This window comes from Gopherus evgoodei, chromosome 1 (genome assembly GCF_007399415.2).
Source record: "Gopherus evgoodei ecotype Sinaloan lineage chromosome 1, rGopEvg1_v1.p, whole genome shotgun sequence".
Lineage (NCBI taxonomy): Eukaryota > Metazoa > Chordata > Testudines > Testudinidae > Gopherus > Gopherus evgoodei.
This window is the reverse complement of record NC_044322.1, coordinates 273,875,609-273,897,739: the sequence shown is the minus strand read 5'-3', so window position 1 is coordinate 273,897,739 and position 22,131 is coordinate 273,875,609. Positions and strand designations below refer to the sequence as shown.

General features: G+C 46.3%; 1 protein-coding gene across 1 annotated transcript in view; it reads left to right on the top strand.

Annotated features, from left to right (window-relative positions):
- Nucleotides 1-222: 222 nt before the first annotated feature.
- LOC115643690 (cytochrome P450 2D14-like) overlaps nucleotides 223-22,131 on the top strand; it is a 66,440-nt gene continuing 44,531 nt past the window's right edge. The window contains exons 1-9 of the mRNA XM_030547709.1: nucleotides 223-474; nucleotides 5,007-5,178; nucleotides 6,932-7,084; nucleotides 8,666-8,826; nucleotides 8,954-9,127; nucleotides 11,183-11,324; nucleotides 13,132-13,319; nucleotides 14,121-14,262; nucleotides 18,905-19,731. Of these exons, the coding sequence (XP_030403569.1) occupies nucleotides 262-474; nucleotides 5,007-5,178; nucleotides 6,932-7,084; nucleotides 8,666-8,826; nucleotides 8,954-9,127; nucleotides 11,183-11,324; nucleotides 13,132-13,319; nucleotides 14,121-14,262; nucleotides 18,905-19,083 (1,524 nt within the window). The 5' untranslated portion in view covers nucleotides 223-261 and the 3' untranslated portion in view covers nucleotides 19,084-19,731. Of the gene's footprint in view, nucleotides 475-5,006; nucleotides 5,179-6,931; nucleotides 7,085-8,665; nucleotides 8,827-8,953; nucleotides 9,128-11,182; nucleotides 11,325-13,131; nucleotides 13,320-14,120; nucleotides 14,263-18,904 lie in introns of the transcript that reaches the window.

The following is a 22,131-nucleotide window of genomic DNA, read 5'->3' as shown; positions in this document are numbered from 1 at the left end:
GCCACCCTTCATGACCACTCCCCTGCGAGTTTGTATTATCTAGGCAGAGGAGGGGCTACAGAGAAATTCTGGCCAAGTAGCTCCAAGCTGTGAAGTTCGCCAGAGCGGGGCAGGTGTCTGAGAAATAAACAGAGAGAGAAGGGGAATGAGTGGAGGAAACTAGGGAGACAAAAAGAGCAAAGAGTGAGAGAACAGGGGCAGGGAAAAGAGGCAGGGGTGAGAGTTAAAAACACGGGGGGGGGGTCAAAGGGGAGAACGATCATGGAGCTGCTCCTGTGGCTCTGGTCCCAGCTTCAATCCTGCGGGAACAACCTCCCAGCACTGGGCATAGCCCTCACAGTCTTCGCTCTGCTATTTGATTTCCTGAAGCGCAGGAAGAGCTGGAGTCGCTACCCGCCAGGGCCGACCTCTCTGCCTTTCATTGGGACCATGTGGCAAATCGATTTCCACAACCCGCACCTCTCCTTTACCCAGGTCAGTGCCAGAGGGGCTGGAGAGCACAGCTAGGGTGACCAGATAGCAAGTGTGAAAAATTGGGATGGGGGTGGGGGAGTGGGGGAATTGGTGTCTATATAAGCCAAAACCCTGGATATCAGGACTGTCCCTATAAAATCAGGACATCTGGTCACCCTGAGCACAGCGTGCTGTGGAACAGAGCTGGTGTGGGCTGGTGGTTCGTTAATCCAGCTGATGCGGGCTGGAGGGGTTATTTTACATGCACGGTAACAGTCAGTCCCCCTAGGGGAGGAGGGGCTCTAATGCTCTGAGATTATCTGCTGTGGCTTTGCTCTGGCTCTAGGGTCCAGAGGGCAAGATTCCACTCCCAAGTCCAGTAGAATTCTCTGCAAATGTGATAGCGCTGGAGGAGATGATCCCCACTGCGCACGCGCACACGCCATATCCACAGGGGAACACCCAGATGCAGTGACTCAGCAAAAGTGAACAAACCTGTAATCTCCAGCTATACAACTGTAGGATGTGCTTGCTGGCTGTGTCTGCGCTAACAAGAGCATACACCACCGCTGCAGGATTAGTTGTTGCAAGTGCATGCTTTGTCCTGTCTCCAAGGAAACTACTGGTATAACTTGAGGCAACTAAATCATATTATGTTTAGTGATTGTAGTTGCCAAACTCCAGAGGCCCCTTTTCTAGGCTGGCACCTTTCAACACTGCAGTCAAGGGAAACTGGGTCTGGTTCTTGTTTTCACCATGTGGTAGGAAGAGTTTTTGTGTTTCCAGATCAAATCGGAGGATGACAACAACACTTTTGCCCTGTAGCTGTTTTAACTCCACCTTTTTAGTAACAACATATTATTCCCTTTTCTGCCCCTATTTCCATTTCACACCGTTTCATTTTGCTTTCTTGCATTTCTCACAGAACGGAAACGAGAACAGCTCCTTTTTCTTACAGAATCATAGAAATCAAAAATAGAAATGGCCTATTCTTATACATCCCTCTAACTTCTAGTGGTATGCCCCGCAGGGCTTTATCTAGTTTTAATTCCCAGCAATGAGGCTTTCATCACTTCCCCTAGGAAACTATTCCCCAGTCTGATGCACCTCTTGCTGAGGGTTTGTTTCTTGGTGTCCAGAATAAATTCTCCATTACTTAGTCTCAATCCATTACTCCTTCACCCAAACTTAAACAATTTCCCTCCATCCTTTGCATTTTTATCTTTCAAATACTTGCAGGCAGAATCACAGTCCCCTTCCTTAGATATTTGACCAGTTTATATATTTACATCATTTTAGCTTTCCTCATGAATCAGCCCATCCAGCTCCCTAATCTCTTTTGTGGCTTTTCTCTGAATTCTCTTTTTAATCAGTATCTTTCTGGTAATGAGGTGAATGCCCGGAATGCTAGGCACTGTTACAGACACATGTTCGCCAGTGCCTTATAGAAAAGGACTCTCATCTGCTTGTCACACAGTGCCTCTTTGTGTGTCATCAGCATCGTTGGCTGATGCCCACGTGGCTTTAAGGAAAGTTACTGTAGAAAAGCTGGAACACGATGCATTGGTTTCTTGTGTTTTTCACATACACATAAAACAACTACTTGTGGTTTTTCTCTCCCTAAATTCTTGGCCCAGAAGGACATTTTCTCTCACGTGTGGGTACAATCCTCAAGAAATCCCACAAATAGCTGAAAATAGGTTAAATTTTGGACCTAAACTATTTGATGATGGCTTTGAATTGTTCTGCTTTGTGCTCTGCAATGCCTGTCTGTCACCAAGGTACAGTGGCCCTGGTGCTCGCTTACATCGGGCACACTCTGTGCTGGTGGAGTGGTGCAAAGTAGCCTCAAAGCCAGTGTAGCCAGCCACAGCGTGTTCAGCCAGGACAGAGGGATAATCCAACAGCAATTCCTACATGATGCTTTCCTGTAGCCAAGGGGCATGGGACAGGGTTCCCCTGTACCCTGCAGAATCCCAGCTGCTGTAACTGCCTCTCATGGCCAGTGAAAACTGCCACAATTTAGAAAGGCCTTCAGGGTAATCTAAATTACTGCAGGGGAGTGGGATGGGACTGGCGCAAATGATCAGGAGAGTCCAGAGGTATCTAAAAGAACTTTGCACTACCCTTTCCTGCGTTGCACCAGACAACTGTTAGCTGCAGGAAAGGATCAAGGTTAGTAATTACAAAACTCAGTTTTGCAGCCAAGAAAGTCATTCTCAATGAAGTTAACTTGGTTTGCTTTGGTCTAAGACCTGAAAGTTGTTGGGCACTAGCTGAAAACCTGCAATTCCATAGGTGCCCCCTCCTCAAGTTTCCCTGAGTGTGGAAAAAGGGCAGGACTTTTATGCTTCCCCTTTCCAGGCATGTCTGGTCTACACACAGTTTTTGTATCGATTTAATGATTTCAGTCAGGGATGTGATTTTTTCCCTACCAAAATAGTTGAATCACAGCTGCATTCGGGCACTAATCAACACAAAAACCTTTCCCGTTATCTGAGTGTTATTGCCATCTGCCGTAATGCTCAGAACAGCGTTGGCTAGGATGCCATCATAGTCACACGTCATAGCTGCAATAAGCCATCTTCTGGCTAATGTTTTTGGGGTAATGAACCACCCACATAGCTTAAGAGATGGGCAAAGAAACGATCATGCTGTTGGGAGGGGCTCAAGAGTGTGAGTGCCTGTCTCAGGGCAGACTGCTAAGCAGGGCAGATACCCCAAACTGTGGTGTGTTATGTAAGCAGATTGCACCAAGCCAGTATCTAATGTGAACTCCTGACCAGGAGTGCTGGAACCTCGGTAGAAGTGTATGGGATGGCATGAGGCTCTGCCCCCGCTGTGGCCCTACCTCTCCTCTCCTCATCCCCTGAGGCCCTGCCCTCTTTGTGCCTCCACCCCCTGCTCCTTCTCTTTTCCCTGAGGCCCTGCCGCCAGGCCAGGCTGGAAGCCTAAGCCTGGCTGTGGTAGGCGCCACCCAGGAAGCCCGGGCCACTGTGGGGAGCGCCCCCGGACCCCGCCCCGTTCCAGCCCCCCTCCTCCTGTATCACTGTAACAGGCTTACCATGGAGTCGCAGACAGTCCCCTTAGAATCTCCAGCCTATCTTGCCACCCAGATGAACTGGATTTACTGATAAATGGTCACCAAAATAATCACACCACATTCAGGTTATTCCTGTCACTTACCCCAGATCAGTTGGTACCCTAGATCTTACAGCAAAGACAACACCTGTAGCCAATCCTGTAATAAATGACCTGAAGGTTTGTTAACTAGGAAAAAGAAATGACAGAGTTATTTGCAGGTTCAAGCAAGCAAACCTATACTCGCAAATAAGTTATCATCTAAATCTAAGAGTGACTGAGTTGCAGTGACGTGTCTATTCAAAGAGTCTTTCAGGGCAGACCCAGCAGGCAGCCCTGGAGATCTCTAGCCATGTCACAGTTCAGATAGCCAAACAGATGGAAAATTTTCCTGTGACTTTGTTTTATTTCCTTCATTTGGCTTCCAAGTCCACAGAACAAGCCTCCTTGCACATGGCATTTCCAAGGTGGGATAAGGCCGGGCCGTTAGCCAATCCTTTGTATTGCAATGTTCCTTGACCCAGCTGATTTTGACAGTCCTTCTCGATGTGGGGAGGGAGGATTCCTGTGCCTGGGTTCACAAGTCCAAAGCAGCGATTTGCTAAGTTATAAAGCAAAACTTACATATTTTTTCATGGTGCAGAACACAGGCATTGCAAGTGAGATTTACGCCTGCAGCAACTCACAAGCATTTCACAGAGTCTAAACACTAAATTCATTCTTGGAAGACTAATACCTATTTTGAGCAAACTAACATACAGGTGAACTGGTCTGGTCTCCAGCAATGAGTTTGTTATTTCTTAGCTAATGTCTGGAACTTTTGCACGAACTGGCACCTCATTTGCCAGCATCACAGAAGAGGCCCCCCTCCCCACAATCCCTTATGTCAATAATTTCATTTTTTGTGTATCTATAGCCAGCACTACTATACTCTCTGTGATAAGATCAGATTTCATAAACTAAGCAAGGTTGGGCCTGGTCAGTACTTGAATGGGATATTTCCTATGCAAAGCCATGTGCTGCAGGAATTAGTGCAGAAGGCTCTCTGTGTTGGTGGTTAAACCAGTGCCACACCATGGTTTTAAGGAACAATGTACGCTTGGGTCTGTTATCTTTGAAGACACCAAAAGAGGTCCTGACTGCTGGTAGTCGTTAACGAGCCCACGACACTTTCGCAACGTCCCTGGTCAAATTTCAACTTGGTTAGTTACGTTCTGTTGACATAAACTCTTCCTGCACCGTCAGCTGACAATGGTTGCATTCTTCTCTCCCTGTGTAAGTGGCTGTGTAGTACCTCTGTGATTGTTCCACTCCAGAAGTGGCTGCACATCCGTGATGAGCTAACAAGCCCAACAGAGTGCTCTGAGATCCTTCTAAGTTAGAGAGAGTACAGAAATGCAATATGATTTTTTCAGGCTTGCTTTCCAGCCTGACTTCCAACAATATGTTTTTCTTTTTTCTTTTTTTGGCAGCTGAGTAAAAAATATGGAAATGCCTTTAGCCTTCAGAACTGCTGGAGTAATCTGATAGTAGTGAATGGATTCAAAGCTGTAAAAGAAGCATTGGTCCAGAAATCAGAGGACTTTGCTGACCGACCATACCTTTCTATATATAAGCAGTTCGGTTACGGAGAGAATGCCGAAGGCAAGTGCCTTGGAAACTAACATAGTTTTCTGGCAGTGTTGCAGGGGGACTGGCTGGGTTTATCATTTGAGCTCCAGGAGAGGTTGAAGGGGACTTAGGAAGTGAGCTCCTTCCCTCTCTTGTCCCTCTGCTGAAGTTGCTTTTGCTGGAGTCTTCCCCTGACACTACCTCTCGAGAGGAGGAAGTCAGGTTAGATCAAAATGGGGACTTTCCTTCCCAGCTGCAGCGCTGCAACTACTACTAAGACATGGCCATTCTGAAATGTTCTGTAGAAGGTGCGTGGTAATCAATACCAATTGACAGCCATTGTCAGAACTGGCAGTTTCCTAACCTTCACCATATGTATGTACCTTCCTCAGCTTGTAAAAGAAATAACCTCCTTCTGAGGAACCTCCAGGACCCAAGAGTGAAAGTGGGGGAAGGTAGAAAGAAATGCAACCTAAAAGAGAGGCTTGTTGGGCTGGAATTATCTCAGGTTATCCCAAAGCACTAACATAACAAAGATTAGATCTGGAAAAATATCTATAGGTTCACGTATTCTCAACCATGGGCAGCGTATCAGCCCCCCATTGGGGAGACTAGTCCCCTGCCCTGCCCCAAGCCCCTATTGTGGCCGGAGAAGCCTCGCCCAAGCCACCACTGGCCTGAGCCACCCCAAGCCCAGGCTGGCTGGAGGAGCTCTGAGTCCTCTCACTGGCGCAGGACCATGGTGGGGAGTATTAGCAGAGGTTTGGGGAGGCTTAGCCTCAGGACCGGTGCATGGGAGTTGTGCGCCCTAGGCGAAACTTCCACCTTGCACTGCCCCCAGCTAACCCCGCCCCTCCATGGCAGCTAACCCTGCCTGGGGAGACGTTCTGTGGAAACTAAGCCTGACTGAGTAGCCCACCCCAGCTCACCTTGGCTCCGCCTCCTCCACTGAGCACGTCAGCGCTGCTCTAATTCTCCTCCCCGCCCAGGCTTGCAGCGCTGATTGGAGAAGACCGAAAAGCTGGGCTGTGTGCTCAGTGGGGGAGGCAGAGTGGAGGTAACCTGGGGCAGGGAGCTGTTCCCCTGTGCCCCCCCCGTCGTTATTGCAGGCAACCCTCTCTGCGTGCCCTATCACCCAGCTCACCTCCACCTCCTCGCCTGAGGGGGCTTTTAGGCGCCCCCAACCACCACGTGCCCTAGGCGGCCACCTAGTTTGCCTAAATGATTGCACCGGCCCTGCTTAGCCTCCCACAACCTCCATTACACACCGCCTGTGTTCTCAGCCTCACCCTGGCCCATACTCTGGCCAATGCAGGGATGCTCCCTGTAGTATCTTCTTCAGTGCTTTGTCCAATCCAATTTTAAATGGCTTGTGATGGGGCATCCATTAATTCCTTTGAGAGACTATTGAGTAGTTTAGTAGATCTCATCACTGGGAAATGTTTTCTGACATCCAACCTGAGGCTCACACCCTTAGAGTATAGCATGGCTTAGCTCCATTGACTACATCAGGTTATACCAGCTGCAGATCTGGACCTGAATTTCATGCCCTTCCTCCTAGCTATATCTTGGAGCTCCCTGAATAATCCCTCTTCTTCTGCACTAACCACCTACACCTCTGAAGATGCAATAATAGCTCCCATTAGTTGCCTTTGGCCAAGCTACATTTAGTTTCTTTTATCCTTCCTCAGAAGCCAGTCCCCCCAGCCCTATTTTGTTGCTGTGCAGTGAATGTTGGATGGTGCTTCCCAGAGGTGATTGTCTCTTGTTTATTACTATTTTCCAGGGGTGGTGTTTGCAAGATATGGTCAGGCCTGGAAGGAGCAAAGGAGATTTGCACTCTCCACCTTGAGGAACTTTGGGATGGGAAAGAGATCCCTAGAGCAGCGTGTGACCGAGGAAGCTGGATTTCTGTGCTCTGCGATCTGTTCTGAAAAAGGTTTGTGGCATCAAGAGAGATGGGGCAGCGGACCAGTGTAACTTCCATACATAAAGAAATGAAAGGATAATATGATAGCCTGACAGATGTTTTAACATGAGAGTTTGTGATGGGAAGTAAAAAAAAAACAAAAAAAAACCCAACCAAACAACTCAACGTCTCCAACTGAATGTGCAAGGGGAATTTTAGGTTGGTAGAATGTTATTAACTCAGCTGGAATTTGGTGGAGGCATCAACATTAAAACACTTCCAAAATATGCCATGAAGTCTTTAAGGACATCACTTTTATGCCTCAACTTAAAAATGTCTGTAGCAGCCCAATAACATCTGTCTGTACATAGCAGGCAGAGGTTCAGTACTGAGGCAGAGATGAGTACTATTACCAGCACACAGTTCTCTGTTACTCGCACACTCTAGGGGCACCCACTACCCAGTTCTTAGGGCTCAAGATGTAACCCTCTTAATTTAGACACCCACCCGTACCCTATTCCTAGGGTTCAGGGCGTACTGTTTGCGGATATGCAAGACCTTTTAGTAGCGAAAGAGCCTTACACAGTAATAACCTCTATTTATTAACAATTACCAAGCAGAATACACGTACTATGCATACACTGCTATGCTCACCAGTCCTGGTCAGGCAGGAGGACTTTCCCTGTTGGCCATACAAGGGCAATCTCGTCTGGATTGTGGTTGCTGCATGTCAGGGTTGTGCAGAGGATTCTTTGCAGCTTTGATCTTAGGCTGTGTCTTAACAGCGAATTCTTCTTCTTCCAAGTCTTTCCTTCTCCTAATCCTTCTGTTCCTTCTCTGCTGGTCTCCTTCTTGGAACCCAGTTTATATAGTGAAACTTGAGTCCTGCTTAGCTATATTAACTAATCATTTTACTAACCAATTCAAACATATTGTAACAAAATTCTCTAACCAATCAGACCCCTCCACCTTCACTAATTTACACCTAGCAAAATAATTATGTAACAGACTAAAACAAAGAAGCAAACAGAGATCATCCAGACAAATAATAGAGAAGTGGGGACAATAAAGATAAAACAAGAAAGAAATGAGTATTTGACAACCACAACTAGTGATAAGTGATTTCATGCCAGACAGGACGCTACCAGACTAAGTTTTCTTTAACCATCTTAAGATCTGTTTTTTTTAATCTGGCGATAGTGGGTGGTATTAGGACAGAATCACCTTTTTAACAGCCCGATGTTAATTATTTTAATGTATTTTAGATGGAATGTGAGGATGTGACTTCTTAGCTAATGCTTGCTGCCTCCTAATATGGCTGCAGACAAAAGCCTTCTGTAAGTACCACTGACTGAATCAGCAGCACAAACCTGAAATTGTTAAGTTTTCCATGGTGGTCTCTCTTCCAAGTATTGACCAGGCCCAACCCTGTTAGTATGTGAGGCATCTTTAAGTTCCCCAGGTTACATGAGCATGGACTTTAAATTGGTTTATTCGTAAGCAGTTTTGAAAGGTTAGAGGTTCTTGTTCAGTATGTTTCATGCAGCGAGGGGCAGGCCACAGTGATGATGTGCCTCCTAATGTCCTTGGTTTGTCCTGTATGTTTTTCAGGTCATCCTTTTGATCCACATTTTCTTATAAACAACGCAGTTAGCAATGTGATCTGCTCCCTCGTCTATGGTGAGCGCTTTGACTATGACAATAAGAAATTTCAGAGGTTGCTGCATTTGGTTGAACAGGTCTTCAAAGAAGAAGCCGGATTCCTGTCCCAGGTAACTCAGCACGTATGATTTGTTCGGTAAAAAGCTGCTATTTGATTGATCAGTAAGATTGTAGTTTAGTGATTCTATTCTGGGAGTCATGAGCTGTGGTTTTCTCTCTCTCACTGTGTTATCTTAGCTTCTTGTCGTTATACCTTGGCTGCTGCTCATCCCTGGAGTGCCACAGAGAGTCTTCCGATCCCAAAAGGAGGTCCTGGACTTCACAAATGAGCTTGTGAAGGAGCACAGGACGACCTGGAATCCTACCGAAAAGAGAGATTTCACTGATGCTTTTCTACAGGAGATAGAGAAGGTAGGAGGAGAACAGCAGGTGTAGATCTCATTGGCTCCGTGAAGATATTAGTGAAGGGAACACTCCCTGTTAGCTTCCCTTGTCCCTCGTTGTAAAGTTTACAAGCAAAATCCTTTTGCTAATAGAACTGCTATGAACAGCTCACTGTTCTATTTCTTCTGGTTTTCCCTTATCTAGTGAGTCTAATGAGTTCATGCTCAGAAATCAGCTGAAGAACAGGCTGATAGCTGGAACTTTGTACTGAGGCAGTGCCCCACTCTAGTGGGTGCTGTACCTGGGTCCTTAGCTCTCTTGGCCGTGGAACAGCCCTGACATAAGCCGACCAGGTACAGTTTAGAGACTCTTCTTTTTAACAGTTTTGGCAAAGGTCATAGTGAAGACTTCCTTCATCCTTCCAAGTCACAGTTTCGTTCAAAGGCAGGCTGCTGGGAATTCCTGGCTGGAAAAATGTTCCAGAACAAAAACCTGATCTGTTTTTGTATCTTTCTAGAACAGCTGGTTGCAAAATTGAAACAATGAAACATGTCGTTTTTGACAGAATTTCATGTAGATAAAATCAAAATGCAACATTTTGATAGGCTTGAAACATTCTGTTTTGAGGTTGTCAGAACAGCACATTTCAATTTTTCCTTTATTTTATGGTTTGTTTTATTTTATAGTATTTTTAAAATGCTGATTAACCTGAAACCTTTTTTAAAAGCTTTCATTTTGTGGGAAGTTTCTAAATGTCAACTTCTTGTTCTGAATCGCAAACAAATTACATTTTAATTGGCTTTTATATAGCATATTAGTTATTGCCCATGTTAAGTCTATGTCGAAATTTATACAATTGCTCTGAGAAAATCTAGATAAGAAACCCTTATGGTACTACATGGAATTTCTGACCTGATCCAGTGTGAGTGATCACACTAACCTCTTGTAGTTGCAGAGGCACAAATCTCTAAGACTGACTGGAGACCCTCCCTTAACTCTGGTGGTAAGAGACTGTGCACAGTGTTTCCAGCGCGTATGTTGAGTGTACTGAGCAGCATCAGCCAGTGTGAGTCTGCCGTGCCTGGTACTCCTCCTCCACCACCATAAGCTCTTTCAGGTGCCTTAATGGTGCTGGAACTGGCCACAACCACTGTCTTGAATTAGTAATAACAAAGACCAAATACACAGTTTCCATCATCAGTGCCCCCATTATAAAAATTATTCCGGCTCCCCTGGACTTCGGTGGGTCAAAGTGCCGCTGAAATATCCACCAGCGCCTCGTGGAAACTCTGCCCCATTCCTGACACAGGCGGGACAGAGCAGGCAAGAAAAATTATTGAAAAGGGGCTTCTTTCATGTTACTTGGCAGGCAGTTTTGACAGGCTGGTCAAACTTCCTGTAATGTGCAGGGTGGGCAGTAAAGCTTTTCCCACAGTCAGGGCCAAAGCGGCCACATTCTGGGAGGGTGTTAGGGAGTCTGGAATATGGTTGGTTTGACTCGGCTCTGTCTGCTACAGTGTGGATGCCAGAGGTTCACGCCTGTCCTAGAATATTCTTAACCTAGGGTTGACAATCAGTGAAGACTTCTGCAGGGTTAGTCGATAATTGTTTGTCAAGGTCCAAATTTCTTGGTCAGGGTATAGGCAAGGTCCCAACTGCAGAGAAAAATGAACAATAATAATAAGTAAATTAAAAGATTTCAGGGTCTGTTCAAAAGCATCTAGCAGACCAGATCTGCACTACCATCCACCTACTGACTACCCCAATGTAGATGCTCAAGCACTGGGTTCTCTAACACAGTGTGAAGGAAAATATAGTAGACATACATTGTGTTTTTGGAGCAGAAGGTCCTGAGTTTTATTCCTGATGAAGTCTATGATGTGTGGGACAAATTATTACGTTGAAATGTATGCAACCAAGGAGCCTTTACAGTGTGTGTTGTCATATGCTCGTGTTATGCTGCACTCTGCAAATGATTCAACCTTTCAGTCTGAGAATATGAATTACCACTATCTACCTGTCTGCTCCTCTCTCCTCAACAAAAATCTAAGGTCAAATCACGCTCTCTTTTGTTCCCTTCAGGCCAAAGAGCATGCGGGGATCAGTTTCAATGACAACAACCTTCGTTTGGTAACAGTTGACTTGTTTATCGCTGGCACTGAGACCACCTCCACCACCCTGCGCTGGGTATTGCTGTACATGCTTCTCCATCCTGACATCCATTGTAAGCAAGAGGACTGGTGGAGATGTGACCGGTTCTGCCAACCCTGCATCTTCCACTGAGATAGGGTGACCAGATCGCAAGAGTGAAATGCCACACAGCTCCCTTGGATCCACTATGCCCAGAGCCCCCCTACAACCCTTCTACCACCAATGCACAGTGCTGTGCACACACACCCTGCCCAGTGCCCCCCTGCCCTCAGCCCCACCACAGATGCCCAGCACCCCACACAGAACCCCCCACTCGCTACTTTCCCAATACACACAGATTTCCCCTCCCTCCCTTTCCTCCTCCCTCCTACTGCCCTTCCCCACAGCACCACCACCACAACTACACAATGCCCCACACAGACCTGCACTGCCCAGTGCCCTGACACACACAAACCTCCCCCACTGCGCAGCGCCCTCCACACCCTCACAGCCCAGCACCCCCCACACACTCCCCAGACACTCACTCCATCACACCCTGCCCCCTTCCCTGGTGACACTCACTAGCCCTGTTTCTGGCTCCTAGGGTCATAGCAGCGAGGGGGGTCTCCAGACTCTCCATGTGCTGCACCCGCCACAAGCGCGAGCTCCGTGGCTCCCATTGGCTGGGAAAAGCGCCAATGGGAGCTGCTGGACCTGCAGAGCCGGGTTTGCAGGCACTGGCAGCATGCAGAGGCGCTCCCCCCGCCCCGACCTAAGAGTCTGAGGGGCCTGCCAGGGGGCAAGGTGGGGAGTCCTCGTGGTGCTCACTTGGTGGCTGCCATCCCGGGAAGCATCCAGCAGGCTGGTCCCTCTGGCTCCTAGGGTCGTGGGTCGGGTCGGGTGGAGGGGGAGCGGAGGGCTCTCTGCCCACTCCCTGTGCCTGTAAGCCCCACCCCTGCAGCATGTTGTGCTCCTGCCCATTGGTGGGCGCCAGGAGCTCCCCCCAGGAAGCAGTGCTGAATGATGTAAGCTTGGGCTGCGGAACAAGTCCCCTAAAATCGGGACACCCCCAGTAATATTGGGATGTCTGGTCACCCTACACTGAGAACTTATTAGCATCTGCTGTCACCTTTGTGTTCTGGGCATATGAAGCTGCCAGAGCAGCAGTCACAGCAGTGATTGGGGAAATAATTCCACTAGAAAACTCTCGGAGAGGGAGAGCAAAGAGCTGTGGCAAGGGAGAAGGGAGAGAGAAAGCTCCTGATAAAGATTTTAGTGTCAGAAGGAGCGCTCACCATTTTTCTTCATGACAAGGGCACTCTGAGACCCTAGTAGCTACTTGGTAACTCTTCCTTCTCTTAGGGTCTCCATAGAGATAAATGCTAACCTGCTTAAATGTGCTAATGCCAGAGGCACAAGTGGGTCAAATACAGTATGAAGAAGGTGGGATGTCTCTAACAATAAGCTTATTAGCCCATAGCACAGAGGATGACTATGTGAGTTTGGCTGAGTAACCGAAAATGAGTGTGCTCTCCTTCAGCACCTAATTCTGCATTCCTCTCTTTACCACTGTCTATCGGGCTCACTTTGCCCCTCGCTCCCCTCTCCCCACTACTGGATATTGTTCCTGACCCTTGAACAAGTGTCCCTGACACCAGCCACCTCCCAGAGACTTAGAGCACCCACTTCCCAGAGATGACTAATTTGTAAACTTCTCAGTGATTGATAGGAAGGTGGCTAACAAACTCACAGAATATAAACCCAGCGCTGTACAAATAGACAGACAAGCCCTGCCCCCCAGTGTTTAAAGCTTAAGGGTAAATCTGCACGTTCCCCATTTCTACAGTGTTGATGTACATCATTATGTTATATTGAAGAGGATGTAAAATGTCTTTTTCCAGGTAAGGTCCATGAAGAAATTGATAAGGTGATTGGCAGGGACAGGTTACCCCAGATGGAGGACCAAGCAAACATGCCTTATACCAATGCTGTGATCCATGAAACTCAACGTTATGGGGATATTATTCCTGTTGGAGTGCCTCACGTGACATACAGGGACACTGAGCTCCAAGGCTTCTTCATTCCAAAGGTATCTGTGGCCAGCAGGGGATGCAGACATCTTCTCACCTTACAGACTTATGTCCTGAAGCTGCAGACATTCCACATGTGAATCTCTCCAAGGTTCCATACAAAGGGGGGTAGAGTACCAGGCTCTGAATCACACAACCATTGGTGAGTTATCAAATGAGCAGTTTTGAAAGAGCTTGGGGCTCAGAGACAGCCTTGTTTATGTGGTTAGCTCCATCTTCAACAGGCCTTTCAATATCTGAAAAAACAATGAATTGAGCTAAAACACAACTAAGGACTGCAATCATTACAAGGGAGACTGTAAGTTTGTCTTGGGCACCTTATAACATTCAGTACTAAACTCCACTTTTGCCCTGAGAAGAAACTCCTCTAGCTCAGGTCTAAGGCATGTGAGAGGGGAAAAATCTCGCCTTTTCTGTGAAGACAATGAGAATTGTAGTTCAGAGTCTCTCAATCAGAACACTCTTACCAGAGCTAAAAGTGGGGAGTAGAAGCAATTTTCATCCCATAAAGCTCAGTAGACCCTGAAAACACCACTTGCCTACTCTTAGTCTAGCTAGCATGCAATGTACAAGGGCGACAGGCTTCAGAGCATACGCTGCGCACTGGCTAGGGCCCTGAAAGCGTCCCACTTCACTGTGCTATAAGATTATGCAATTAGGTACCTGAGAGAGGTTCTGTGCCTTCCTCTGAAGCATCCTACAATGGCCACTACTTGAGATGGGAAATTGAATGCAGAGGGACTGGCCTGTTCTGATGTGACAATTCTTACATACCCTGTTTCTTCTCTGGGGTGGATCAGGGAACGACAGTCATCACTAATTTGTCTTCGGTGCTGAAGGATGAAACGGTTTGGGAGAAGCCTCACCAGTTCTACCCGGAGCACTTCCTGGATGCAGCTGGGCAGTTTGTGAAGCGAGAGGCCTTCCTGCCTTTCTCAGCAGGTAAATCCAAGGGGAGGAGCACCTGGGAGAGGCCGTCTCTCTGGAAATGAGGTACAATGCATGAGATGTAACCCACTACTGTTATGGGAAAGTGAGTCTCCTCTAAAGCAAGATGTCCCTCTCATCATGAGAGCATCTTCCTCATGTGGAAGATCAGTGCAGTCTGTGCTGAGCTGGGCCTGTTCTACAGTGCCCTGGTTGTACCAGTATACGCAACCTCTGCATAATAACTCCCTCTCTCTATGTCTCCAGCGCAGAAACTCTGTCCTTGAAATACTGTATTTAGGGTCAAGCCTTGAGAGTCTGAGCAGCATGTCCCAGAGGCCTATGTAAACCACTCGGCCAAAGGGAAGCAGTCCTGTATTCTATACTCTATAGTAAGCTGGGCAACCGTCACCTTAATTAATTCATTGCTCATCTTCTACAACTGTAGTTATTTAAATAGAAGATCAACTTATTAAAAATCAATTCCAGTTGTTTATGTAACAAACCCACCTACCTAATCCCTGAGGAACGAGGAACTGCCAGTTAAGGAGGACCTCCGTCCCTTAAGCCAATACACCCATCCGTCACGTTAGGCTCTGTTCTTCATTAGCAGGCTGCATCTCCCCAGAGAAATTACTTCATACTCCATTAGACACAGGGACATACTGAATGCAACACATTAATCGCTTCTGCACTGTAACCGAAAACCGTAACTACAAGCCCAGGAATCTGTTTAGAAACAGTGTGCACACAGGTGAGGTGTGCGTTATTGGGAAAAGGATGGGATCATAGTTAGGGATTTCTGATAAAGCATGATCAAAATTGTTGTGTGCCACGTACTTCTTTATCAGTTGCAAGGCACCCTGATCAAAGGAAGGCCTTTGTTACTGGAGGCCCTGGGACCACTGCAGTGGGGTATATGGATCAGTAGGGGATAAAGGGGAGATGGATGTTCCCAGTTTCCTGTATGTTCCCAACTCATCAGAGAGATAGGAAGAGGGAAATACTGATTCTCTGATACACGCCAAAGGAGGCCAGCTGTGGCTGGTGGAGGGGCTGTAGAGTCTGTCCTAACTCCTTTGGTCACCACATCCACAGCAGAGGGATTTCTGAACTGGTGAGGCACTGCCTCTGCCAGGCATGTACCAGTGCAGCCCAGGAGTTCTAGCAGTGGGAAACACGAGGGCTTAGACAGAAGGGTCTATGAACTGAGCAGTTATATCTTCGCCATAGGACCTTTCTCAGTGACTTGATCACCTTCAAAAATCCATGAACACTTAGCACAGCAGCTGGTGCTTTCTAGGTTTGTTTCAATGCAGCCAACCGGTTCAGTTACAGAGAGGGGTTGAGGTCCCATCAAAGGAAAAAAATGTGTCACAAATGTAATTAGGTAGCTTCTAACGCATTTCCAGAATACTCTGCAGTACTGGGGGGTGGGGGGAGAGGTTCTCTCTGTACTAAGCTGAGCTAGGTGTTGGCTCAGCGGGTACATCTACACTTCAGACTAGGGGTGTATGTTCCGGGTTGGGTACACATACCCACGCTAACTCCCCAATAGCACGTAGGAGTGTAGCCACTGCAGCGTGAGCAACGGAATGGGCTGGTCGCCCTGAGGATGATCCCGTCCAAGATGGTAGGTACCTACTCAGGTGGCTAGTCCCTCCTGCCGCTTGTGCCCTCATGGCTACACTTTGCTTTTTAGCACACTAGCTAGCTCAGAGTTAGTGGAGGCACGTCTCCTCGACCTGGAGATTACACATTCCACCTCAAAGTGTGGACATACCCTTGGTTAGAAGCCAGTTTTGTTTTTCGTTTTATGATTTGAGTTTAGTCTGTAAACAGGTAATTGAGCAGCCACCCTCCATTTGTGCCAAATTGCAGTGCAATCAGTCTTCCCTACACTTTGTCAGTGCCTGCCTTTCACTCTGTGTGGAGCAGTGGGTCCTAAAATATGGCTCCCAACCCCAAATGGGGCGGTGCCATCAGCACATGGGATCGTGGCAATCCTTTGTGTGCAGCGGATGCTATTTTGCTCTGACCTCGCACACACCATATGTACGAGGATACACTGGGCAGAGGACAGTTTTGTAGAGCAAAAAGACGTCCTCCACATGGGGTGAGCTCCCACTTACGGGGTGTCTGAGATCACACTGTGCAGAGGAACCTGTTTTGCTGCTCCATGTTTTCTGGGATTCTGGATAAAAATATTTCCCTCAAACGGGGTCATTTGGGAAAAAAAATTGGGACCTGCTAATCTAGAGCCTCACATAATTCAAGAATGAATTTTTGTTAGCTAGCTCTGTATTTATACCTTAGCAGCACAAAGCACAACACTCTACCTTTCCTATTTGCTCCACAGCCACACTAGATAATAGGGTTGCCCCATTTCAACCTGAATGGCTAGTAAGGTGTCGTGAGATAAGAGGCAAGGTTCTCTCATGGATTGGTAACTGGCTGAAAGGAAACAAAGGGTAGGAATAAATGGTCAGTTTTCAGAATGGAGAGTAGTAAATAGTGGTGTCTCCCCGGGGGTCTGTATGGGGACCAGTACTGTTCAACATATTCATAAATGATGTGGTAAAAGGGGTAAACAGTGAGGTGGCAAAATTTACAGATGATACAAAACTACTCAAGATAGTTAAGTCCCAGGCAGACTGTGAAGAGCTACAAAAGGATCTCTCAGAACTGGGTGACTGGGCAACAAAATGACAGATGAAATTCAATGTTGATAAATGCAAAGTAATGCACACTGGAAAACATAATCCCAACTATACATATCAAATGATGGGGTCTAAATTAGCTGTTACCACTCCAGAAAGATCTTGGAGTCATTGTGGATAGTTCTCTGAAAACTTCCACTCAATGTTCTGTGGCAGTCAGAAAAAAACCAAGAGAATGTTGGGAATCATTAAGAAAGGAATAGATAACAAGACAGAAAATCTCATATTGCCTTTGCATATATCCATGGTAGGCCAAAATCTTGAATACTGCAGAGAGATGTGGTCACCTCATCTCCAAAAAACTATGTTGGAATTAGAAAAGGTTCAGAAAAGGTCAACAAAAATTATTAGGGATATGGAACGGTTTCCATATGAAGAGAGATTAATAAGACTGGGACTTTTCATCTTGGAAAAGAGACGACTAAGGGGGGATATGATTGAGGTCTATAAAATCATGACTGTGTGGAGAAAGTAAAAAAGGAAATGTTATTTACTCCTTCTCATAACAGAAGAACTAGGGGTCACCGAATGAAATTAATAGGCAGCAGGTTTAAAGCATACCAAAGGAGGTATTTATTCACATAATGCACAGTCAAGCTTTGCCAGAGGATGTTGTGAAGGCCAAGACTATAACAGGCTTCAAAAAAGAACTTGCTAAATTCATGGAGGATAAGTCTATTAATGGCTATTATCCAAGATGGGCAGGGATGGTGTCTCTAGCCTCTGTTTGCCAGAAGCTGAGAATAGGCGACAGGGAATGGATCACTTGATGATTACCTGTTCTGTTCATTCCCTCTGGGGCACCTGGCGTTGGCCACCATTGGAAGACAGGATGCTGGGCTAGACAGACCTTTGGTCTCAACCACTATGGCTGTTCTTATGTTTGTCAAATTTCTGAGCCCTGGGGACATTCCAGTTGGAAGTAGAAATTGGTGGAGTCAGGTATTTTCTTGGATGCCATCTTGTTTGTTTATAAGGAACGTACAAAGTCCTGCTCCTCTGAACTCAGGAGGAACCCGTAATAAAAGGAGCAGTGTCTTAGTTTATGGCCCAAAGTCTCTTTTGCCAACAAACCCAAAAGCTTTTTTTCTAGGTTCTCACTGCACTCACAGGCTATTCCTCCTTGTCCCTCTTGCTTTTGTCTCTGCCTCTCTCTGTTTTTGTCTGTTCTCAGTTTTTGTGTGTTCTCTAGTTTACTACATACCTCAAAGAGAAATGAAGATAATGCTATTACTACATTCACAGTTCATTTATATGTTAACATCTCCTTTTGATCTCTGACTAAACAGAATACAGCTATAGACAGGAACCATTCACTTACATTGTTAGAGGTTGACTATATATACATATAAATGCATAAAACCACAATCATTATCTACTACTATGTTTCTGAAGGTTGAATCTGGGTCAGTTAGATGGCTAGTTGTGTAACACTTTCTGGGCCTGTGTTGCACAAGATTTCACCCAGCTCCTAACATGGTCTCCATAACTCATTAACTTCAGGTATCAGCTCATAGACTTCAAAATTATATTTTACTATCTAATCTGCTGAGGATTTAGCCCTATGTATTAGTGTGTCTGACCCTTTTGAGTCAGGCTAATGAGGCAGTAATGCTCCTCTCCAGATCAACTGACAGAGGCCTTGGTTTTATGATTTCCACTGAAGCTTCTGGTGCTGGCCACAATCAGACACAGGGAATTGGATTAAACAGAACATTGATTGGTCTGGAGAAGTATTTCCTCGTTGTTCCTGTTCACACAGGGTCTGGGAATATGGAGACTCACCATCTGCTGCATATGGGGGCAGATTCTGTGCTCACTCCAACCTGTGGGTGTGCAGTAAGGGTCTTACTCCTTCAGTGACTAGTTATTTACATGGGGTGTTGTATCTTCCTCCTCTCTACCTCCTCCCTCTTTTCTCGCTCCCACACTTGCAGGTCGCCGTGTTTGCCTGGGGGAACAACTGGCCAGGATGGAGCTCTTCCTCTTCTTCACCAGCCTCCTGCAGCATTTCACCTTCCGTCTCCCTGAGGGCCAGGCCAGGCCTCGAGAGGTTGGACGCTTTGCCACGACACTCGCCCCACACCCCTACCAGATCCAGGCTGTCCCAAGATAAGTGCAGTGTTTTGCAAAGTTCTCCTCATATATTTAGGAAGGCGGTTGTGCCTAACTGAAAGATGCTCCTACTCTAGCAGGAGAGCTTCCTCCCTTGGCATAGTTAATCCACTTCCCTGAGAGGCGATAGCTGTGTTGGTGGGAGAAGCTGTCCTGCTGACATAGCGCTGTCTATGCGGGGCGGGGGGTTAGATCAGTGTAACTATGGTGCTCAGGGATGTGGATTTTTCACACTCCTGAGCAGTGTAGTTATACCTATATAGGCCTGTAGTGTAGACCTGGCCTTAGTGTTGTGTCTCCTTCATTCTTTACCAGACTCTTCTTGAGATCAAATGATGCTATCAGCACTATTGACTGTTTACCCATCAGCACCGTGTAGATCCCTGTCGCGTGTCGGTACACACAGCAAATGTGTAACGGAATGCTAAAGATAGTGTGATTACATGCAGGTATCAAGAGCCTGGCAGACTTGTCAGTGTAACACACAATATGAGTTTATTGCAGCTGTTCAAATGGGAAACTCGGTGCTCTGAGCCAGCAGAGTGTGGTTTGGTTTTCTAGCACTGTTCCTGGATATTCCCTTCAGGGCCAGGCCAATGCCTTCTCTGAGAAGTGATTTTGAAGTATGCACCTCTACCTCGATATAACGCTACCCGATATTACACTAATTCTGATATAACATGGTAAAGCAGGGCTCGGGGGGGCCGGGGCTGTGCACTCTGGTGGATCAAAGCAAGTTCGATATAGCACAGTTTCACCTATAACGTGATAAGATTTTTTGACTTCGGAGGACAGCGTTATATCGGGGTAGAGGTGTATTTTGCATTTGCTTGTACATGCTGCAGACAATGCTATCGACAGAGATTTACTTGCATTATTTCAGGAGATTTGATAAACAAAAATGAATCACATCTTCCACTGATCTAAAGTGACTTCAATGGAGCTGTACCTATTTACGCTAGCTGAGGATCTGTCCCAATATGTACTTTACAGTTTAGTTTAATTCCAGTTTTGATCTTCTCTTTTTCTCTTGACACAAACATAAGATGAAGGAACCATATGTGTTCAGTGGGGTCCAAACATGTGTTTATTGGAAATACACAACATGCCAGGAATTCCTCCATGTTCACGTTGCTGCTCTGGTTGGGTTCTGGCAACTTCTAAAAAACCTGAACAAGGGGAATGGAACAAAAAGGCTCACAAACTATTTAAAGGGATATTATGCTATGTCTGTACACAACATCTTCCTTCCTCCATTACATATGTTCCTTTCACTTTCAGCCCAGAAAAGTGTTAAGAGGTTTCTATTCCAAAGAAACTGTGTTGTGTTAGAGCAGCGGTAGGCAACCTATGGCACATGTGCCGAAGGCGGCACACAAGCTGATTTTCAGTGGTACTCACACTGCCCGGGTCCTGGCCACTGGTCCCGGGGGCTCTGCATTTTAATTTAATTTTAGATGAAGCTTCTTAAATATTTTTAAAACCTTATTAACTTTACATACAAGAATAGTTTAGCTATATATTATAGAGCTATAGAAAGAGACCATCTAAAAACGTTAAAATGTATGACTGGCACGCAAAACCTTAAATTAGAGCGAATAAATGAAGACTCTGCACAGCACTTCTGAAAGGTTGCCGACCCCTGTCTTAGAGTCAAGCGACTATAGGAGGAATTGCCACTAAACTGTCTCAAAGCATTGTGTTTTGTGCACGATAACCCTGTAATTTGCCCTTGCAAAGAATTGTTATAATCTGTGTATTGTATACAAACTAGTAAAATTATGTGAATAAAAAGCGGAATCTTTTATTCTTTAATGTTTATTACTTCCTGTCTCTTTAGTTCTTGAAAATTACTTGCCTGTGGCGCCTCATCTCAAGTACACGCTCTGCGTTACTGTGAGAGAGGAGATCTGGGCTGCGTGACTAGACGTCAAGGGATGAGGGTGTGTTTATTTTGCTTGGGAAATTGCAGAGTGAATTGTAATGTAAGGTAGAGAGCAGATCACATTCACTGTTGGCTAGATTATGAATAGTTCAGACAAAAAAATTTGTTTTTAACCTAAAAGCCTCTTGTTCCCAAAGGAAAGCAGCTAATTTACACCGAGGGTACGTCTACACTACGGGATAATTCTGATTTTACATAAACCGGTTTTGTGAAACAGATTGTACAAAGTCGAGTGCACGCGGCCACACTAAGCACATTAATTCGGCGGTGTGCGTCCATGTATCGAGGCTAGCATCGATTTCTGGAGCGTTGCACTGTGGGTAGCTATCCCATAGTTATCCCATAGTTCCCGCAGTCTCCCCCTCCCCTTGGAATTCTGGGTTGAGATCTCAGTGGCTGATGGGGCAAAAATCATTGTCTCGGGTGGTTCTGGGTAAATGTCGTCAGTCATTCCTTCCTCCGGGAAAGCAACAGCAGACAATCATTTCGCGCCCTTTTTCCCTGGATTGCCCTCGCAGACGCCATAGCATGGCAACCATGGAGCCTTTTTTTCCTTTTGTCACTGTCACTGTATGTGTACTGGATGCCGCTGACAGAGGCGGTACTGCAGCGCTACATAGCAGCATTCATTTGCTTTTGCATGATAGCAGAGACGGTTATCAGTCATTCTGTACCGTCTGCTGCCATTGTAAATTGGCAATGAGATGACCGTTATCTGTCGTTCTGTACCGTCTGCTGCTATTATGGGTGCCCCTGGCTGAGGTTGGCCGGGGGCGCAAAGGCAAAAATGGGAATGACTCCCCAAGTCAATCCCTCCTTTATGGTATCTAAAAATAGAGTCAGTCCTGCCTAGAATATGGGGCAAGTGTACCAGAGAACCAGTGTATCAGAGAACCAGAGAGCACAGCCACTCCGTGTCAGATCCCACAGAAGTGATGCCATTCACGGGGAGTGCCCCTGCAACAACCCCACCCATTGCTTCCCTCCTCCCCCAACCTTCCTGGGCTACTGTTGCAGTGTCCCCCCCATTTGTGTCATGAAGTTATAAAGAATGCAGGAATAAGAAACACTGACTTGTTAGTGAGAGAAAATGAGGAGGAGGCA